Source organism: Phasianus colchicus, chromosome 23, assembly GCF_987193195.1.
Source record: "Phasianus colchicus chromosome 23, bPhaCol1.hap1.1, whole genome shotgun sequence".
NCBI classification, from domain to species: Eukaryota; Metazoa; Chordata; class Aves; order Galliformes; family Phasianidae; genus Phasianus; species Phasianus colchicus.
Window position 1 is genome coordinate 4,401,060 of NC_143458.1, and position 17,825 is coordinate 4,418,884.

General features: G+C 42.5%; 1 protein-coding gene across 31 annotated transcripts in view; it reads right to left on the reverse strand.

The window, feature by feature from the left end:
- Positions 1-17,825, reverse strand: part of LOC116233000 (uncharacterized) — a 194,376-nt gene that overhangs the window by 103,144 nt on the left and 73,407 nt on the right. For 30 of the 31 annotated variants that reach the window (XM_090123724.1, XM_090123746.1, XM_090123743.1 and 27 more), the window contains 7 exons: positions 6,109-6,185; positions 5,006-5,173; positions 4,184-4,301; positions 3,415-3,502; positions 2,766-2,954; positions 2,290-2,398; positions 477-584 (listed from right to left, as the gene is read on the reverse strand). In XM_090123724.1, the coding sequence (XP_089979850.1) occupies positions 477-584; positions 2,290-2,317 (136 nt within the window). In that variant the 5' untranslated portion in view covers positions 2,318-2,398; positions 2,766-2,954; positions 3,415-3,502; ... (1 more) ...; positions 5,006-5,173; positions 6,109-6,185. The remainder of the gene's footprint in view (positions 1-476; positions 585-2,289; positions 2,399-2,765; positions 2,955-3,414; positions 3,503-4,183; positions 4,302-5,005; positions 5,174-6,108; positions 6,186-17,825) is intronic. The other variant, XM_090123726.1, reaches the window with a different exon arrangement.

Sequence of the window (17,825 nt, forward strand, 5' to 3'; positions counted from 1 at the left end):
GAAAGGTTAACTCTACAGCTTGGATACCTCTAGATAAACTGTCTTTAGTTGTGATAAATGAGGCAGCCCCAGGGATTCACTCACCCTACTGAGTAGATGAGGGCAGTGGTTGCACAGTGCCAGCTGAGCAATAAAAAGACAGCACTACTGACAATAAATAAAGCCCTCCCACATGCAGGACACAGTTTATTTGCAGCCTCTCTCAACAGACTTTTGTTTTTCATTGTTCATCTCTTCCCAAGAAATTACAACCCAAACATATTGTATTCTGTAAAATACTAATGATTAATTGATGCTACACTGCCAGTCTGGTGATTTGTAGGAGATTCTGTGTTCCTTTCATCCAGCTCTAGCACAGCCTTAAAGAGAGCCTAGCAAATAAGCATTGTAGCCATCACCCCTTCATAAACATGTACTTCACACTGTGATTCAGAGCAAGAATCATCACTCCCACTGCAAAATATTATGACACACACCAGGTAAGAACGAGGAGCTGCTGCTGGGCATCAGAATCTCCTCTTTGGGTTTGTAGCTCCCTGCTGGGCATGGAGGAGTGTCTGTAAGGCTGCCTGCACAGAAGTGACCTACAGAAAAGAACACAGCATATAGTTTAGAAACAACATTCTAGAACAACTCACTTAAAACCCTTCTGCCAGTTGTACACTCGGTGATGAAATGCTCGTGCCCAGCTAGAATGAATTACTTATTCCTAAGTAAGATTTTCTAAGACTTGATATCAAATGCTTTACTAAACTCCAGATGGATTATCTGAAGAGCGTTAAAAAAAAATGGATTTAAGTGTGCAATAAAACTGCCACTGCTATCTTGAAATATACTGCTATGTATCAGCATAGCAATGACACTTCATTCACACGCACGCAACACTTAAGTACACAGATTATATATAATTAAAGTCAGTCAAACTGTGCAAAAGAACGCTGAGAATCCTCAAGCCTCTCTGGCTTGTGATGGTATTGAAGCTCCTTACCATCTTTGCAAGTAGCTGGGATCATTTACTCTGATTAACAAGAGCTGATGGAAAACATGCCCATTAGAACACACAGGGCTAATTTTAACACCAAAACACTGAATTTCAGCATTGGATACACAACATGCATTTACTTCATCGATCACCTATTGAGAGATTTTCACTTGCTCTCTCTCCAGGTCCTGCTATTGATACACTTCAGCTGAAATCTGACCTCAGCCTTTGGTTGATCTTGTGTCGTAAACAATAATACAGCAGCAAATCTGTCACTGAAATCCATGCACTGATATGCCCACAGCAATTATTCTATTAAGTATGGTCTATAAACGGTTCCTTAAGTCAAAAGAACAGCATTTCCTGGATTATTATTATTTTTAATGGAGTCAGGATAAGTTCCCTGAGACTTATCCTGTTCTAAGAGTTCTATGAGACACCATAAATAATTAAGTATAATATGATACACACTCACAAAGACATCATCACTTCCCCTGTAGAGCTTGTGTACAACAGATTACTTATTTGCTAGACTTCCATACACAATCTCAGGCACTGGAAATACAGCAAACTCCTCTATTTTGTCATGTGTATTATTATAGCTGGATCTAATAAATTACTGAGGTTTCGGTCTAGCGTGATCTCAGTTTTTATTCTATTTCTCCATCTACTAGGAGGCAAGGTATCCAAAAGTAAAGGAACTCTTCATTATTTAATAAAAAGGATTCTAATTACACATGTAAGAATCAAGTTATTGGGTTCAGTGACTCTGCGGGAGGCACCTGGAGCTGCTCATTAAACACTTCATCTTCACATGCAAGACAGGGCTTAGAGGGGAGGAGATGGCTTGGTAGGACTGCAGATTGTGAACGGCATCCCTGTAGTGACATTAAATATTCCTTTGCAAAATCACAGCTACACCAGGCTCTCCCTGTCAGTCCACATTTCTTGGGTTCTGTTGGGTAGAAAACGTGAATTAAAACCTGATTTTCGGTGCAGGGAATTATCAGTAATAGCAGCACTACCTGCAGCACTGAATATTTCCTATTACCAAGCACTGCAAAAAGGGAATGGAAAAGAACTTGTGTGGAGGCCCTTGAGGGTGTACCAAAGCCCCACGCTTTTCACAGATCCCAACAGAAAGCTAACCTTAGGCTAGGAAATCCTCAGCAGGCTTGTATTCACTCTCTAGAACGTATAAAGGACATGACAGATTTTAATGTTGAAGAGAACTCTTTCTGGTAACAGGTAGTCTCCTTCAATTTCTGTCTTAATGACTAATGAAGATGCTCATGAGATGCACTCACCTGCTGGACAGGGTTGGCATATCAGCATGTCTTCAGCTGAGACAGAACCACGGGCATAGGTAACACAGTGAGTGTGGCTTGGATCTGGCTCCTGCCCGGCCAAACAGTGCTAAGGGGAAGAAACAGAAGCACACACCAATGGGCTCAATGGGCCTCTGATGCCCAAGGCTATGTCCAAAGGAGACCTGGGTCAGGACATGAACCAGTACTGCATTCTTTCTTGTGTTTCCTCCTTCTCTGCCTTCTCCTCCTTGCCAGCTCTTTCTCAGATCTATCCTTCAGGGTTAATTTCTAGAAACAAACTCACACCAAGCTCCTTTGGATCCTCAGCCGAGGGTTTTAATGGAAAGCAGAAAATCTGAGCACTAATAATCTCAAATTTTAGGTAAGAAACGTGCACCCTGACAATACATTCATGTTCAGGCCCCACCTGTCAGAAAAGCTGACCCTGAAAAATAACATGCTTGTTTTTGTACCTGCTTGCTCTTTCCATCTGGGCAGACGTGGTTCTCTGGACATCCCAGGCACTGTGATTCTCCCTCTGGAGAATACTGGCCAGGACTGCAGCTCCTCTGCACACCACTACGTGGATCACACGAATAGCCATCAGGGCATGCACGACATCCAGCTCCACTCTCTAGGCTGAGATAACCATCAGGACAGACCTGCAGTGTAATCACAAACAGCATCAGATCCAGAGAAGCATATTCTTTTCGTGAATACGTGCAGCTCAAATGTTAGAAAGAAAGGATCCTGGATCATTTTCAAGATCTGGCCTCCACACCATGAAGAGTTCACAGATTCACAGAATGCTTCACAGAGCTCTTCTACAAACTCTTCAGTTTATGGAATTCCCAGAGAGCTGCCAACGTGTACTTTTCACCATCAGCACTGTAAAGAATGAATCAAGGCAGTGCTGCTCACTGTCTACGTGGATGTACGTGTGGCTTGCTCTGACCAAAAACAAAGCCAAGTATCATTTCTTTCCCAAAAAAACTCAAACCAAACTGAAAAATCTGCTTTGAAGCTCGAAATGAGATGATTCAAAATATGTGGCAGCAAATGTAGAGATGTGGAAAATACTACTTCCACCTGTCTGCTTTCCTTCCCTGCTCATCTCCTTACCTGGCAGGCTGTGATGTCCACTTGAGCTGTAAGTTCATTGGCTGTTCCCAGTGGGCATTTCCTTGGAGCTTTTTGACCCCCAGGGCAACTGGAATGAAAATAATGAGAGTTTTAAAACCAATCTCTTCCACTTCCACCACCAACATGGTGTTGTGCAGCTACAAGACCACCCCCATTTACTCAAACATAGAATGATGAATTCAAATCGGATCATTCCAGGATCTCAAAGGGAGCTAACACATTTTTAGTCTTCCAGGAGATAAGATGCAATGCTTGGACTGCACATCCACAGGCAGAATTTGCAGCAGGAGACCTAGCAACCTAAACTTAGTGTTCAAGTCAACCTGTCTTTTGCAATCTTGGCCTGAGATTTACCTGAAAACTCTGAGATGGCCACCACCACTTGCATCTGAACGAGCCAGGTGTGGCAGGGAATGCAGCCTTCATGTTTTAGTCCTGAAAAGGTGGAGTGCATTCTACCACAAGTCAATGACACTCTGTTGGTTAGGAACTGGAACGTGGTTTTGTCAAGCTGACTCTTCTCAGGAAGAACAACCACTGATTTCAAGGGGAGCTGTGAATGCTCCAATCACTGCAGAAAGCACCTTTGATCCAAAGACTGGTCTTCATGGTCAGCTGATTACCTCTTACCACACTTTGTACAAGACAGCTCTCTGAATTTTTTCAGCCTAACAGGATGCTGCAAATGCCCAAAGTTTAACTTGCTTATTGCAGAAGCTCTGAGAGAGAGGGAAGGAAGGAGACTTACTAGAAGCCTGTAGGACATTCCAAGCAGTTGCCAGCTGTGTAGTAATGTCCCTGCTTGCAGTCTATGAGACACTGGGTCTGGCAGTCTACATTGCTCTCTGGTGAGGGGGAAGAGGTCCCTATGAGAAAGCAGAAGAAAATATACTTCACTTATTCTATTTTTATTTATTCATTTATTTCTCAGAGTAAGCTGGCTGTTCTGCACTCAAATGAGCATCTCTGTGTTGTTACCTGAAAACTGTCACATTTGATTCCTTCCTGTGTTTTAAAAAATTAGCTCTTCTCGGTGAAAGCATCCCTCCTTCTCTGCCTGTTTCCTCCCATGAATTAATTAAAAACAAAACAAAAACAAAAACCACCCATGGTTTTGAAAGAACTGCAGCCAGACCCAAGAGTTTATAACCAGAGCGAGCTAAACAACTGTCATCTCTAATGCCTTACAGCCTTCAGAGGTAACAGTGTCAGCACTAATACAACAACAAGTCTGTCTGAATAAGAAAGTTATCCACTCACCTGTCAGGAAGATCCTAAGGCTACAGAATAAGATCAGCCAACTCAAAGCATTAGCCATGGGGGCTGGTAAACAATTGTTAAAGAAATACTCAGATGTTATGTTGAAAACATTTCTTGAACATCTGGTATTGCCTCTGCTGAAGCCCAGTGTAACCAAATCCCTCTCACGTAATCACTTTCCAATAGAGCCTGGAGTGAAATTAACACCATGCAGCAGAACAATGGCTCAAGAGGTAAAACAGTGGAAAATACCCAGTAGTGCTAGTGCTAAAAAGAGAGAAAACTCATTTAAACAAGAGATAATGTATACCTTCCAAGCATCACGTGGGCAGGGAGACTGAAAGTCTCTCTGTCATCATCTCGCATGTCTGTCTGGCTGCTTGGAAAGATAACCCATAGGGTCACAAAGTTATTCTTCAATGTCTACATGAAACATTTCCTTCTTGCAAACTGTTTGTTCTGCAGTGTCAGGTTCTTCCTGGAATTTGAAAAAGCCAAGTGAATTCTTCCTAAAACTCCATTCTCCCCTGTAATGTACGCTGTCTTCTAGCTAAGTTCTCCTGTTCCAAGAAATACCCTTTGATGATACACAAAACTAAACTTTGTGAAAGTACTGGCAGTGCTGGGGAGCAAAGGGAACTTGTAGCTCTACAGCAAGAGCAAAACAAGCAGAACATATCCCGAAGCAATTTCATGCACATACTACTTCAGAGCAGCCTTGTTTTTTTTAAAAAGTGTTCTCCTACTTTTAGAAGTAACATAAAAAATTCAAGATTCAGCACCTGCTCCAGTGAAAACTGCAAAGAGATCCTTTTCTCCCTATAAATCACAATATCCTCTCTTTGCTTCAAGAACCTCCTGGAAGCCCAATACTACCGAGGGCTTTGGAAACAGATCGATTACTGGCAAGAGAAGGAAAAATATTCTGTCTTCCAAATTTTACACTGATGCAATTCTACTGGGAGGGAAGAGCGAGAATGAGGCTGCCTGTAGGAATTACTGGGGAGCCCTTTTGTCAAAAAAAATTGTAGAAGATGGTAATAAACCAACCAGAAGCCCTAACCATGGTGGCAGAACATCCACAAACAGGGCTCATGCCTGTCTTTCTAACTAGCAAAGCACCATCTGTTGCACTTTATAAAGTCTTTAATTAAACTCCTCCAGTACAACTCAGATATGTCTGTTTCTTCCTATTCTACAAACAATTCCTGGAAATCTCTGCAATTATCTTATATTACAGACAAGAATTGCCAATTAAAACCTAATCAACACAGTGTAAAGGCAGGCACCAGGCCAAGTGCTTCTAATTTTCTTCCCATTTTCGACCTGCTTGCCCCTTGTACTTCAGAAAGTTCAGAGAAGACAGAAGATGCAATAGAAGGCAGAAAAGGAGAGAAAATTGGGAAGACTCACCACTGCTTCATTTTCACTTCCTTAATTAACTGTGGAATTCTTGGATTCAGGCACAAGTAACTCACAGGTCACAACCACTGCAAGACAAAAGAAAGCAATGCATCTGCTGCATAGCTGATGGCTCGTTTGGGGGATGGAACACAACCGTGGTGCTCAGATGTGATCAGTGCTCCCTCTGATCTGCTGAATCAGAGCTCGCAGGGGTCAGGACCTCACTGTGTGTCACCCACTGGTACAGCACAAAGTCCTGCCTCGTCATCAATGCTCCCCAGCTCTCAACTCCAAACCTCTCAGCCCAAATTCTGACATCTGCTGGGTCTGCAGCAGTTTTCAATCAGCCCACCTCGTCTGTCTCTGCCACAGCCACTTCTGGCATTAGCAAGAAGATAAATCTGGCTTGATGCACTTCTTTCCTGGGCTGCTACAGAAACAAACAGCAGAACAACCTGAGACTCACTCCAGGACACCAGGATTTACTTTCAGAGAGCAGCAGCATCATTCATCTGAAACACCACGAAACCCTGCACAGTTTACACCAGAGGGTAAACTGCAGCTATCTATTCCTGGCTAGAAAGAAAACAGAGCACTGCTATTACTTTATCTTCTTCTGTCAAGAAACAAATAAATGCAGATTGAATTATAAACCTGGGCTGCTGGAAGCAATGTGCAAATACCTGAAGGAGACTCCAGCAAGGATAATAAATAGGTGTGCCCTTTTCTCAGCTGCATGCATTTAGGACTAGCAAGCATTGGCACAGTCATTCCTTTGGGATACACACTAATGCAGCTTCCAGCACTGATGTATTCATCCTCTCCCCACCAACAACTTCCCATTGCTTCAGCAGACATGACTGCATTTCGAACAAGTTCCAAACTTTCTCGAGCTGTGGGGTCAATCCTAAAGGAGACACTCAGCCATGCAGTATTAGAGGGCTGTTCACAAAGCAGAAAGGCCCCGATTCTCTTGACTGGAACACCAGAAATCAGTTCTGCTCAGCTCACTGCCAACAGTAATAAACTGCTGGATGGATAAGAAGCATTACTACCTGCCCTTATAGCAGGAAGGGTGTGTGTGCCTACCTGTTCTTCACCTAAAGCACCAGGGAAGATATCTCACCTTGCAGAAAGATGCAATCAGTTACACTGAAATTAGTTAGCATTTCACATAGGCAATCTCCCCCAGCCTTCAAACCTCATAAAATGCCCACTTTCTAAATGAAAAACATGCAAACACCCAAAATTGCAAATCTCATTTCACACCACGTCTTTGGGGGGGGAAGTTGGGGGGTTGGGTGGGGAATGGAGGCACAAAGGACTCAGAACTGTGAGGAGAGAAAGAAGTAGAAATCACGTGGAGAATGGTTTCAATACTTACATTCGCACAGGAAAAAAAAAGACTTTTTCCAACAGCTTCAGGAGATTTCTCATTAACGCAAAAGGAAAGGATCTGCAAGTTTAAATGAAAAAGTATGCTTTGTTCCTCTACACAAACAAGCACTTTTCTACTTCAAGCAACCACTTGTCTCATAAAATGGCAGGAATGACATGGATGGCTCAGGGTGGAGCTCCCTCCCATCCACTTCCCTCTTTTTTTTCCTTATTATTATACAGATAGTTCTACTTAAATGCCTGAGCATTAATACATTAATATTCCTCCTTTAGAGCCACAAAGCTGAGCCACATGAATGCTTGCATATATTTATACACACACTATTAAAACAAAAACCCAAACTCTGCAAATCCCTCCTAATGATCCCTGTAAACACCACGCATCATTCACATCAGCTTATGGGTGGCTGCAACGCCCCACTATGCCTGAATCCCAAACACCTGCTAACACAGGGCAGAACATCACAAGGCACTAATGCTCCTCAAGACAGAGCTGCAGATGCTCTCAGAGGTGCTGCAGTGATAAAGAGGTTATTTTCTTATTATTGCTGAAGGAGAAGCTGTGAGGTTTGAACAAGAGACCATAAAACTCGTGCAGGCACCACTGCAGTCAGGGTGCCAACACATGCATAACATCCAGCCATCCTTTGTGGATAAATGAAAGATTCCCCTCTTCTGGGAGGTAACAACAGCAGCGAAACAGCAGCGTAAAACTGCACCGTTGCTTTATCTTGCATGCTGTTTTGCATGCTAAGCTTTATCCCTACCAAACTAGCAAAATTAAATGGTGAATTTACAAAGGCAATAAACTTCCGAGAGGGAGAGAAATTAAATGGTTATAACGTAGAATAACAGAAAGATCTCCAGACAAATTTAGATTAAGATGCAGCACCGCTTCCCCACACAGCCTGCAATGGCCCCAGTGAAAGCAACCGATGGATTGGGGCAGCACAGAGCAGGGAAATGCAGAGAGGAAGAGAGCGAGGGAGGAACCCCAGCTCTAGAGAAATCAACAGCAAAACACTTCTGGCTTTTCTACAGATTTTCCCACCCTAAACCCAACTCAGAACACATTGTACCACACCAGAGCATTTTTCCCCACCGCTGTGCCCATGACAAGGGCGAGCAGAAAGCACTGCTATTATAGGATGAGCCAAAGCAGCTGGGTCAGAACAGACCAACCCTTCTCTTGCTTTACTCTCACGTGGCTTCCCATTTTCTCTGGCATGCAGATAGTTATGAAACAGTCAAGTTCTGCTCCTGGACATCATCACAGGGCTTCCAAAATCTCATAAAGCCTGCTTCATCACCAGATGTGAATCTGTCAGGGCCTTCTTAGATAGCTGCACTCTGAGAGACTTCAGGCATCACTTGTTAAATTACATAATTGCATCGTAATTAACAGAAATTTTATTCTGGTTAGGCAGTGCCCAAAACCTCATATTTGTTTGCACTGCCCTTAGCATGAGGGGGCTGGGAAGGCTAAATGCCCTTTTAATCCCATTGCCCACAGCCCTTCAATTCCCACAGTGCCCAGCAGCAAGGACAGCCCTCGCTGTCTTCCAACTCCACTGCAGATTTGGTATCAAAAGGGGGATCCAAAACCACCTTGAAAAGCTGATGTCACCTTCTGAAGTTTTCACTACTGCAATATTAAACAGGGCCTAGGAAGTGTATGGGTTGGTTAACAGATATATTATGATCATTGCTGAGACAATAAGAGTGTCATCATTGATGCTGACCTGCTGCTACTGCTTTGTTAGCTCAGTGAATCAAACCCAACTTCAAAAAAATAAAAGCAGAGTAATATGACCAGAGCTTAGCTACCCACCAACCTACTGCTGCAATTGGCCAGAGGAAACACTGCAAACGTGGAGAGAGCTTGCCAAAGAGAGAAAAGAATGTGCACACAGTAATGAAGGCAGGGCTGGCTGCAGCTCCACTATGGGCTAATGCAATGCCTACCAGCAGCACAGAAAGTGTTCTGGAAAAGCAATACAGGGAGATCCCACTATTTCACCATAAAGAAGCCAAAACTGTTCTGTTTGGACACTGGGGTGTGAAAGAATTGCTTGGCTTCTCCCTGAGAAAGTTTCAAGGGCCCCAGTCCTCCATGATCTCTTGTTTAAGAGAAGAATCAGTAGGCAGCTCCTGCCAGCAAGCATCAGGGTTTTAACAGCCAGACAACTGCAGCCAAATGTTAGTATAGGATCAGCCAGTGGAACAAAACAAACACTGCTGATAAGTTGGGACAGGATCAGGAAAGTGCTGAACATCAGACAAACCAATGGATCAGGTGTGAATCCCAACAGCACAGCTCACTTTCAGCTCTGGTGTGATCAGAGCAGAATAATAAGAGATTTGACCTTGTTCAAGTCATGCTTGTGTGTTTGTCCCAGCAGATCTTTTTCCACTTTGCTTTTTTCTAATAAAACTGTGTCTGCTGTTAATAAAACAAACAGGCATGTCGCTTTCCCAGTGGGTGCAGCCTGGTTAATTTTATATTCCTTCACTTAAAACAGAGGAATGTTTTCTGACCCTGTGAATAGCAACCCTCCCCCAAAGCAATTACTGATCTGTTGACAAACCTGGGGGAATCAATTCAGCTTGGACTTCCTAAAAACACTGCAAATTTACATAGGAAACAATGGCAAAAGAATAAATGACACAGCTCCAAAATCAGTTCTGAGGAAGCTCTTCAGAATGAGTTACTATAGGAGAACAAGCAAGATGGGACTAATCAACACCTCCATTCACCTCCTAGTAGAAGGAGGTGAGTAGCATGCTCTATGTTCAAATCAGGGTTTATTCAGCAGATGAGTTAATGATGGGTGAAGTAAATATGAGCAAAGCACACCTGGGGTGTAACAGCATAGCTGTAGTTCTGTTGCAGAGGTGAATAAATAGTTTCTTGGAGTAAATAAGAGGTATCACCACTGTAAGAAAGACTGCAGCTCTGCCATTCTAGAGTGCTGCTCTCAACCATCCAGCTGCAATAAGGCTCGTGTGTTCCTGTAGGTAAGCTTTACTTTCTCTCCAAAACAGGAGTGGAAGACCCATACACAGTTAAATCTGACAATAGAATAAATACAAAGAAAATGTGGTCAGTTAACACCAGTCTGCAGAGAGCAGAGATCCAAGCAGCTGTTGGGTGCAGCTGCTGCAGCTGATGTTCCCCTACTTCTTCACATGCATGTGCATAAGATGCTGTAACAGTGCAGTTTGAAGCCCAGAAAATACAACTATGAAAAAGTACCAGATTCAAAAGCATGCAACAAACCACAGAGGAACAAAGGACAGGAGTCTAGAAAGCCCAAGCTATTCTATATTTCTATTTCTGTAAGATGCAGAGAGTTTAAAATGCAGTGCAGAGCAAGCCTTAACTTCAAGTGCTCCTCCCACCACCAGAGCTGGTTTGCAAAGAATGTTCTAGGTTTTATAAGGGAAAAAAAAGGCTGCCATGAGAAAAGCAGCATCAGCTGCTGCTAAAGTAGTTCAGTTTTATTAGAAATCACCCCACACTGCATCCTTTTCACATTCTTTCACTTCAGTTCTTAATTAGTACAATCATCATCTTGGGGTAATACTGGAATGCCATGAGACAGTTACAGACTTGCACACTCAAACGTGGCACCTGTCACTTTCCCTTCAGGAAAGCACGAATCCTATTGCATCCTCTTGAAATCCAGGCTGAACCTGCAACACAGGAGCAGAAGCAATGCCTTTCAAACCCTGCCAAAGCCCTGCAAACAGGCCTTTGCTCAGGAAATTGGGCTGTGTCAGAAGTCTCCAAGGCCAAAGTAGAGCAGAAGTGTCAAAGCCTAGGAAAAAAAAATACTGCAGTGAGCGCCAGCAGCAGAATAGAGAGTGAAAAGACATTTGGAAGGAAAAAAAACCCCAGCCTTTCAAAAACATCAGGCTGGTAATCTATCAAAGGCTGCAAAGTGTTATATTAAGGGACCTCATATGACCCATCAGAGGCACTCGGCGAGTTTGCAGCTCTTCATTGTCAAGTACTGGAAAAAAAATCTGATGATTCTAATGGAATCCTCAGATTCAGATATTAAAGTGATGAATGGCTTCTAACAGGACAGACGAAGCCTCTGCTCCTGGCAGAACAGGCACAGGAACTTTACACTAGTGATACCTCACCAGGAATTCAACTGAAAGGCAATAACATTAAATATTAAATAGACAGTGTAGTTACCTGAGTGCAGAGACAGCCCTGCAGACAGCACCAAGTTTGCTGAGGATGGTCACAGTACCACCACAATGCACCTGCGTGCCCAACTGTTCCTTCACATCCAGCAATTCCAAGTGCTGCATATTTAATATGCTCTTCCACAGTGTTCAGAAGAGAGTCTGGCCTTCTAGGACACAAGCACTGACAGCTGGATGTGGTTTAATGTGGACTTCCATGCAAATCAGTTGGTCCTTATCAGACCACTGAAGAGACATCTGTCTCCTATCATGGGTTCTTGCAGCAAGAGCAGTCTGAAAACAGTTAGCAAGGCAGGGGATAAGCTATAGCAACTTTTGCTACTGTTAGCTTCTTCCTGCATTTGTGCCCTATTGTACTACTTGCCTCAGACCAGGAGAAACACATTTACGCCTCATTATATCCATCTCCAGAAATACTGCCATTCGTCTCTTTAAACAAGTCAAAACAACAACACGATCTTGGTTTCAGGATCCTTTCAGTCTTATTTTGCCACTCAGAGATTGTTAGGTGCCTATTTATCCCTGCGAGTTACACACAGCCTGTATTGTGCAACTACGGTTGGAGCTGAAGAGATGCCCTGCAGCAAAAGCATTCTCTAAGAGCAGGAAAATAATGCTAGTTCTACATACAATACTGATGTACCCTCCAGAATAATGACTCTGAAATAGTTCAGAATCATTATTTCTGATAGGCTTAAATGCCTCAATAGCTACTTCATCTTTTCTGCTGTTACTTCCTATAGAGGTGCCACAACTTTACCTATAAAGAAAAAAGCGTTTGAAGATCTTAAGACGTGTGCAGTTGTGCAGACCTCCTTTCTTCCAAGCATTGAAAAAAAATCAGCCCTCCTCTCCTCTGCAATGACATCGACCAGCTTTTGCCATTGCCTTTCTGAATCTCAACCACATCACTAAGGAGAATATAGCAGTTTCTGGGGCTATATCCCATCTGGCTATAATGAACAGAAGAGATTAAACTTCACTTGCCTTAGCTTTAAAGTTATTGTTAAAATAACCTATTCTTTTCAACTACAGGTACACGGCACATAATAGCATCTCTTCTGTTCTGCCTCATTCAAGAGATAACACTGCTAAGTGCATCTACTCTTTTTTCCCCCTGAAAGATCTAGTGTTTCAAAAGGAAATATAAACACGGAACACAGCTCTAAGTGGAAGCAGATTTAATAAAAAAACTGGTTGCCTGGTGTACTCTCCCACATTAAAGACACGAGGCAGGACAGCAAATGTGTTCTTGGGATGCTGAGGTACTCTTTCAATATTAAAAGGAAGTTTTAAGGACCTGTTGTGCTAGCCAAGGTGTGCACTTAACCATTCATCCTTTTAAAACATGCTATTATAGCCTGATAGTTTCCTCCCCACCAAAGAGATTTCCTACTTGTGTAAAGGACTTGCCTTGAAGTGCAGAACGACAGCCTGGAGTTGCACAGCTCCTCCTGCACAACGTGGCCATAAATCCTCCACAAGCAGCAGCTGTAGCACTGGGTCCTATAACACTGCCATAGACCTCTTTTAGTGCTGAGCTCTGACTTCAAGACCTCCTTCTACCCCAGCAAGAGCCAAACAGATCTGCACAACATCAATTTCAGTTGCTGACTGCACAAGATTCATACAGTAGCCTAATCCTAAAAACTCTACAGATTCAGCAAGCATCAAAATAGTCCCAAAGTCAGTACTATGTGAACTTCTGATCCATCAAACTGATGTATTTTAGGAAGTTTCTTCCATCTGCGCTCCTCCAAATAACTGAGTACATTATCAAGAACATCTGTCACAGACTGAAGTGCTCTGCACAGCCCTTGAGATACAAGCAGATAAACTAAGTATTTTGGATATACATTCGGGCCTTGTGGTGCATCCTAAATCTGCAAGGTGCTAATATCTGCCCTCATTTGCTCCCTCTTGATACTTGATTATTGATTACCCCTCCTTTCCCACAGCTCCAGTTGCACACTTACACAGAAGTGCTGCACGAAGGACTTCATGAAATTACCATCAGCAGGCAACTATTTCTTTATAGACCAGACACGTGCTCATAACTTGAGTTAACCATCTTTTCTTCCTATTTGTTGTTCCTGACAATCAAAGCTTGGCTACTGAACTAGCCCTGTTTAAATTCCTGCTCAGCCTAGCGTGAAGTTGTTTCCCAGGTAGTGATTAATTCTGCTGCAACATTTCCCCTTCATTGGGCAATGTGCTCTTTGGGAAGCCCATGCTAAAGCATAGCTTCCCTATTATCAGCAGTGTCATTAGTTGTGTCAAACACGAGGCCTTGAGCATCTCCCATCGGTTTTGGCACCTCTTACTAGATCCTGTGTGGTTTTGAGGTCGGTTGGCTTATCTCAAACAAGAAGGGCAGACTGGCATACAGCATGACAGAATGACTGCTAGCTCACCATTAGGAAGAAAGCATTCTATTGCAAAAGGTTTTTTTTATACCTATGGGGATTAAAATCTAACTGGATCAGAGGTGACCAGCAGGGAGAAAAAAACTGCAGAACCAAAATCCCTTTTTTCTCTGGATTTTTATATCATTCACATTTGAAAAATGGGTATTGAAATTCCACCTAAACCACCTTGTGTTTTGGATGGCCGGTTTTCCTTTCGAAATCCACAGTATTTACAAAACATTCTGTGAAAAGATGGCTTTCATTTTCTCCTTTTCCCATCCCCCCCCCCCCCAATTCAGCAGAACACACCATCCCAAAGCCTGCTCCGACCAATTTGTATTCAGAATGGTTATTGCTTTAATTATTGTTTGTACACGAAATTTCCAAGAGCAGCCCTCTTAGGGGACATCTGCAGCTTGCCAGCTGAGCAGCTGGCTCATAGGATCTGGTACTAAGGAAGAGGGAGAGAACCCATATGATGCTCAAGCCAAACCTCCCCAGCTTTAGGTTCCCTTCTCACCCAAGAGGACAACACCACAATCATTATCTTTGATGTCTTTGATTCTACGATCAACATGAGTCATTCAACACGAGTTAAGACCACTATTCTGGTCCTAACAAACTCTTTCAACTTAGTAGGCCTTCACAAGTTGCAAGAGATTTATAAAAGCTGTATGAGATCCTCCTATAGGCTTTCAACAAATGTTTCATTGTCAAAAGCACAAGGAAAATGGATTTTTCCTTGAAATTAGATTTTGTGCACCTGAAATAAGCCCACCCCAGATATACTTAAAGCTTTCCTATATGCCATGTGCAAGAAAATGCAACAAGAACTTGATTTCCAAGTTGCTGCTGATAGAGCTACAAAAACAAGGTTAAACTTTGGGAGCAATAAGTCATCACTCCTTTAAAAAATTAAGAATCCATACATGTGAAAAGCTCTCTGAAGAGGCTGCATAAGAACAGAGGTCATTAAGAAGGCAATTTTATAGCTAACATGGAATACGTTATTCTCATGTCACAGCACCAGAGCATATGACATTAATAAGTTATTACATCCCTAGGTTAGAAAACCATTATCATCCCCCTTTTCCACCCCAGGAACAGACACAAGTAATTAAATAGCTCAGCCAAAATCATACAGAGCATCTGCAATGCAGCAAGGAAATTGATTTTCAGACTTCCAAGCAATGGTGGAAGTCAACCTCCTTCCCTCTTTATGGATAGGAACTTGGAGAAAAATCAGTGTTGATATTGGAGGAATAGATTAAAAAAAGTAAGGGCAGTGTGAGTTCCCAACTGACAAAAAGTCAATTCGTGCAGGTACTTGCTGCTCTCTAGAAATGTATTGCTGTGCCATTACCAATGCACACCTGTAAGATTTTAACTAAATGTTGAGAAGACACTGAAACAAATGGAAATACCATTCCTTCCTCTGTCTGCAAAGCCTCAAAGCTAGATGGCCAGGGCTGCCATGGCAATTTCTGCTCCCAATGGATTGTTTTCATACTCTGATTTCCTCTTGACATTGCAATCATCAGAAGGTTGGAAGACTGACCCTTCACAAAATTGAACTGCAGGCAAATTGATGGCACAAGAAGTTCTACATTGAGACAAACAGCACGAATAGGTTTGAGTGAGTGAAGCCCATGCAATCTTAGCAAGGGAAGGACCCAGAGAAATATATATTTAATGAGAAGTACAAGAGGCTCATCTATGAAGCAGGGGGGTTATTTTCTTCAGTTTACTTCTGAGCACTGAGATGCATTAGCAGCTCTGTTGGTATCAGTCACTAGAAGGAGAAAATTATATTCCTAACTTTCTAAACAAAGTGACAGGGGTAGAATTTCAGAAGATGCCCCATTTTCTGACTCTAGAACATATAGATATGAAGGCAATAAGCAATAATTAATCAAAAACAAAGGAGCTGGAGAAAAGAACACTAAGGGGGCAAAACAGTAAATTAAGTAAAATTTCCTTAAGGAACTCCACAGCAACAACTCAACTACTGGTTTTGTCAACTAGTTTGATATCCCAGATATTGAACAGGTGGTTTAAGCACATCTTAATGGCTTTTAAGGCAGAGAAGGACTCTGCCTTAAAAGAAATCTGCATTCCAATACTGCTAAAGAACTGAAAAATCACGTGTAGACTAACAGAGTTCTGTATCACAGCAATATGCAAACAGATAAATGAGAAAACATAGGCAGCCAAGGAAGAACGTAAAGAACAGAATGCAAGAAGTAGCAAAGTCAACTGCAAATAAGCTGATAACCAGCAAAGAGGCAACTAAAGGAAGCTGAATAATATTTTCTTCTTGCAGTCAGATACAGCACTGAATTCGAAACAGCATTAGCAAATTAGAGCAACTCTGAGAACAAAACATTACAGTAATCAATTCCTGTAGCACTAAAAGCATGAGCTAAGCATTCTGCTTCAGCACCATTCACTCTGTCCATAATTACAGCACACGAAAAGGAGACCTTAGTTTTGTTATTCACCTGCAGCTTTGTCCTCAGCATATATTTGTTATTTGTATAAAATCTTACAATGGATTAGAAAAAAGGTCGAGAACAAAGTTATCCAAATGCAAGCAATGGATTCTCAGGTTAAGTTACAATGGAAAACAAAAAAACAAAATATGCTTCTTAAAGCAACAATTGCCTCTGTTAATCCTTCCCAAGCAACTGGGTTCACAGACAAACCAAGAACTGTTCCCTGAAACAAGGAATTCCTGCTCAATTGCTGCTCCAGACAACTTCACATTCAGTTTCAGTACAAAAGAACTCTGACATTCCATGATAAAAGCGTGAGCCTCAACTGCATCCTCTTCCCAGGCACTGGGGGGTCTGCTTCATTCAAATTCATCTGAAATTTCACTGCAATTTGATGGGAACAGAGCAGGACTTGGGGAAGACACGCACTTGCCCCCACAGATGTATACAAAGAAATCAGGATTTCTGCACTGTGCCTGGAAGCGAGGAGTAAAATAACTGATGTAAATAGTTTACTTTAGATAGCCAAGACTTCCAAGCATCCAAAGCTGCTACAAATCAAGCAGTTTTGCTTGCTCGCTGTCGGAATCTCTCCCTCTTAAGCCAACTGACAGCACAAAAATCAAAGCAACTCAGCATCTAAACAAGTGGCCTTAGAGAAATGTTGATGTTTTATTAATACAGCCTAAAGACAACCACAACACTTGTTAACAACTTGCTGTGAGAGTAACAAATAACCAGACAGCCTTGCCAGCAGTGGCTCCTGTGAAGAGGTCACTGTGGCTGGGGATGAAGGCTCCCCAGCTGTTCTCACACCTCTGGATTTATTCCTCCACAGCAGAGGAGCACAGCACAATGCCAGCTCCCTACAAGATGAGATAACACAGCACACTAAGCTGGAAAATCAACACTACAGAATGCTCAGCTAATCCTTACCCACTGAGTTAATCTAGACATCAGCAGACAGCACTTTATCATCATCCCAGGCAGGCTCAGCTCACAAGCCAGGTTGCTTTAACTCAGTTTAAGAGCCATCTGTATGCCACCATCCACTCTCAACCTATTTCTCATCCCCAAGAACTGAAAAGCCAACGAAAAGCCTCCAACTGAGCCTGCTTCCTTCTAAGAGGAAATAAAATTCCAGTAACATTAAGCCTTACAATGAAGCATGAAATAATGCCATTTCCACACGGCTCCACACATT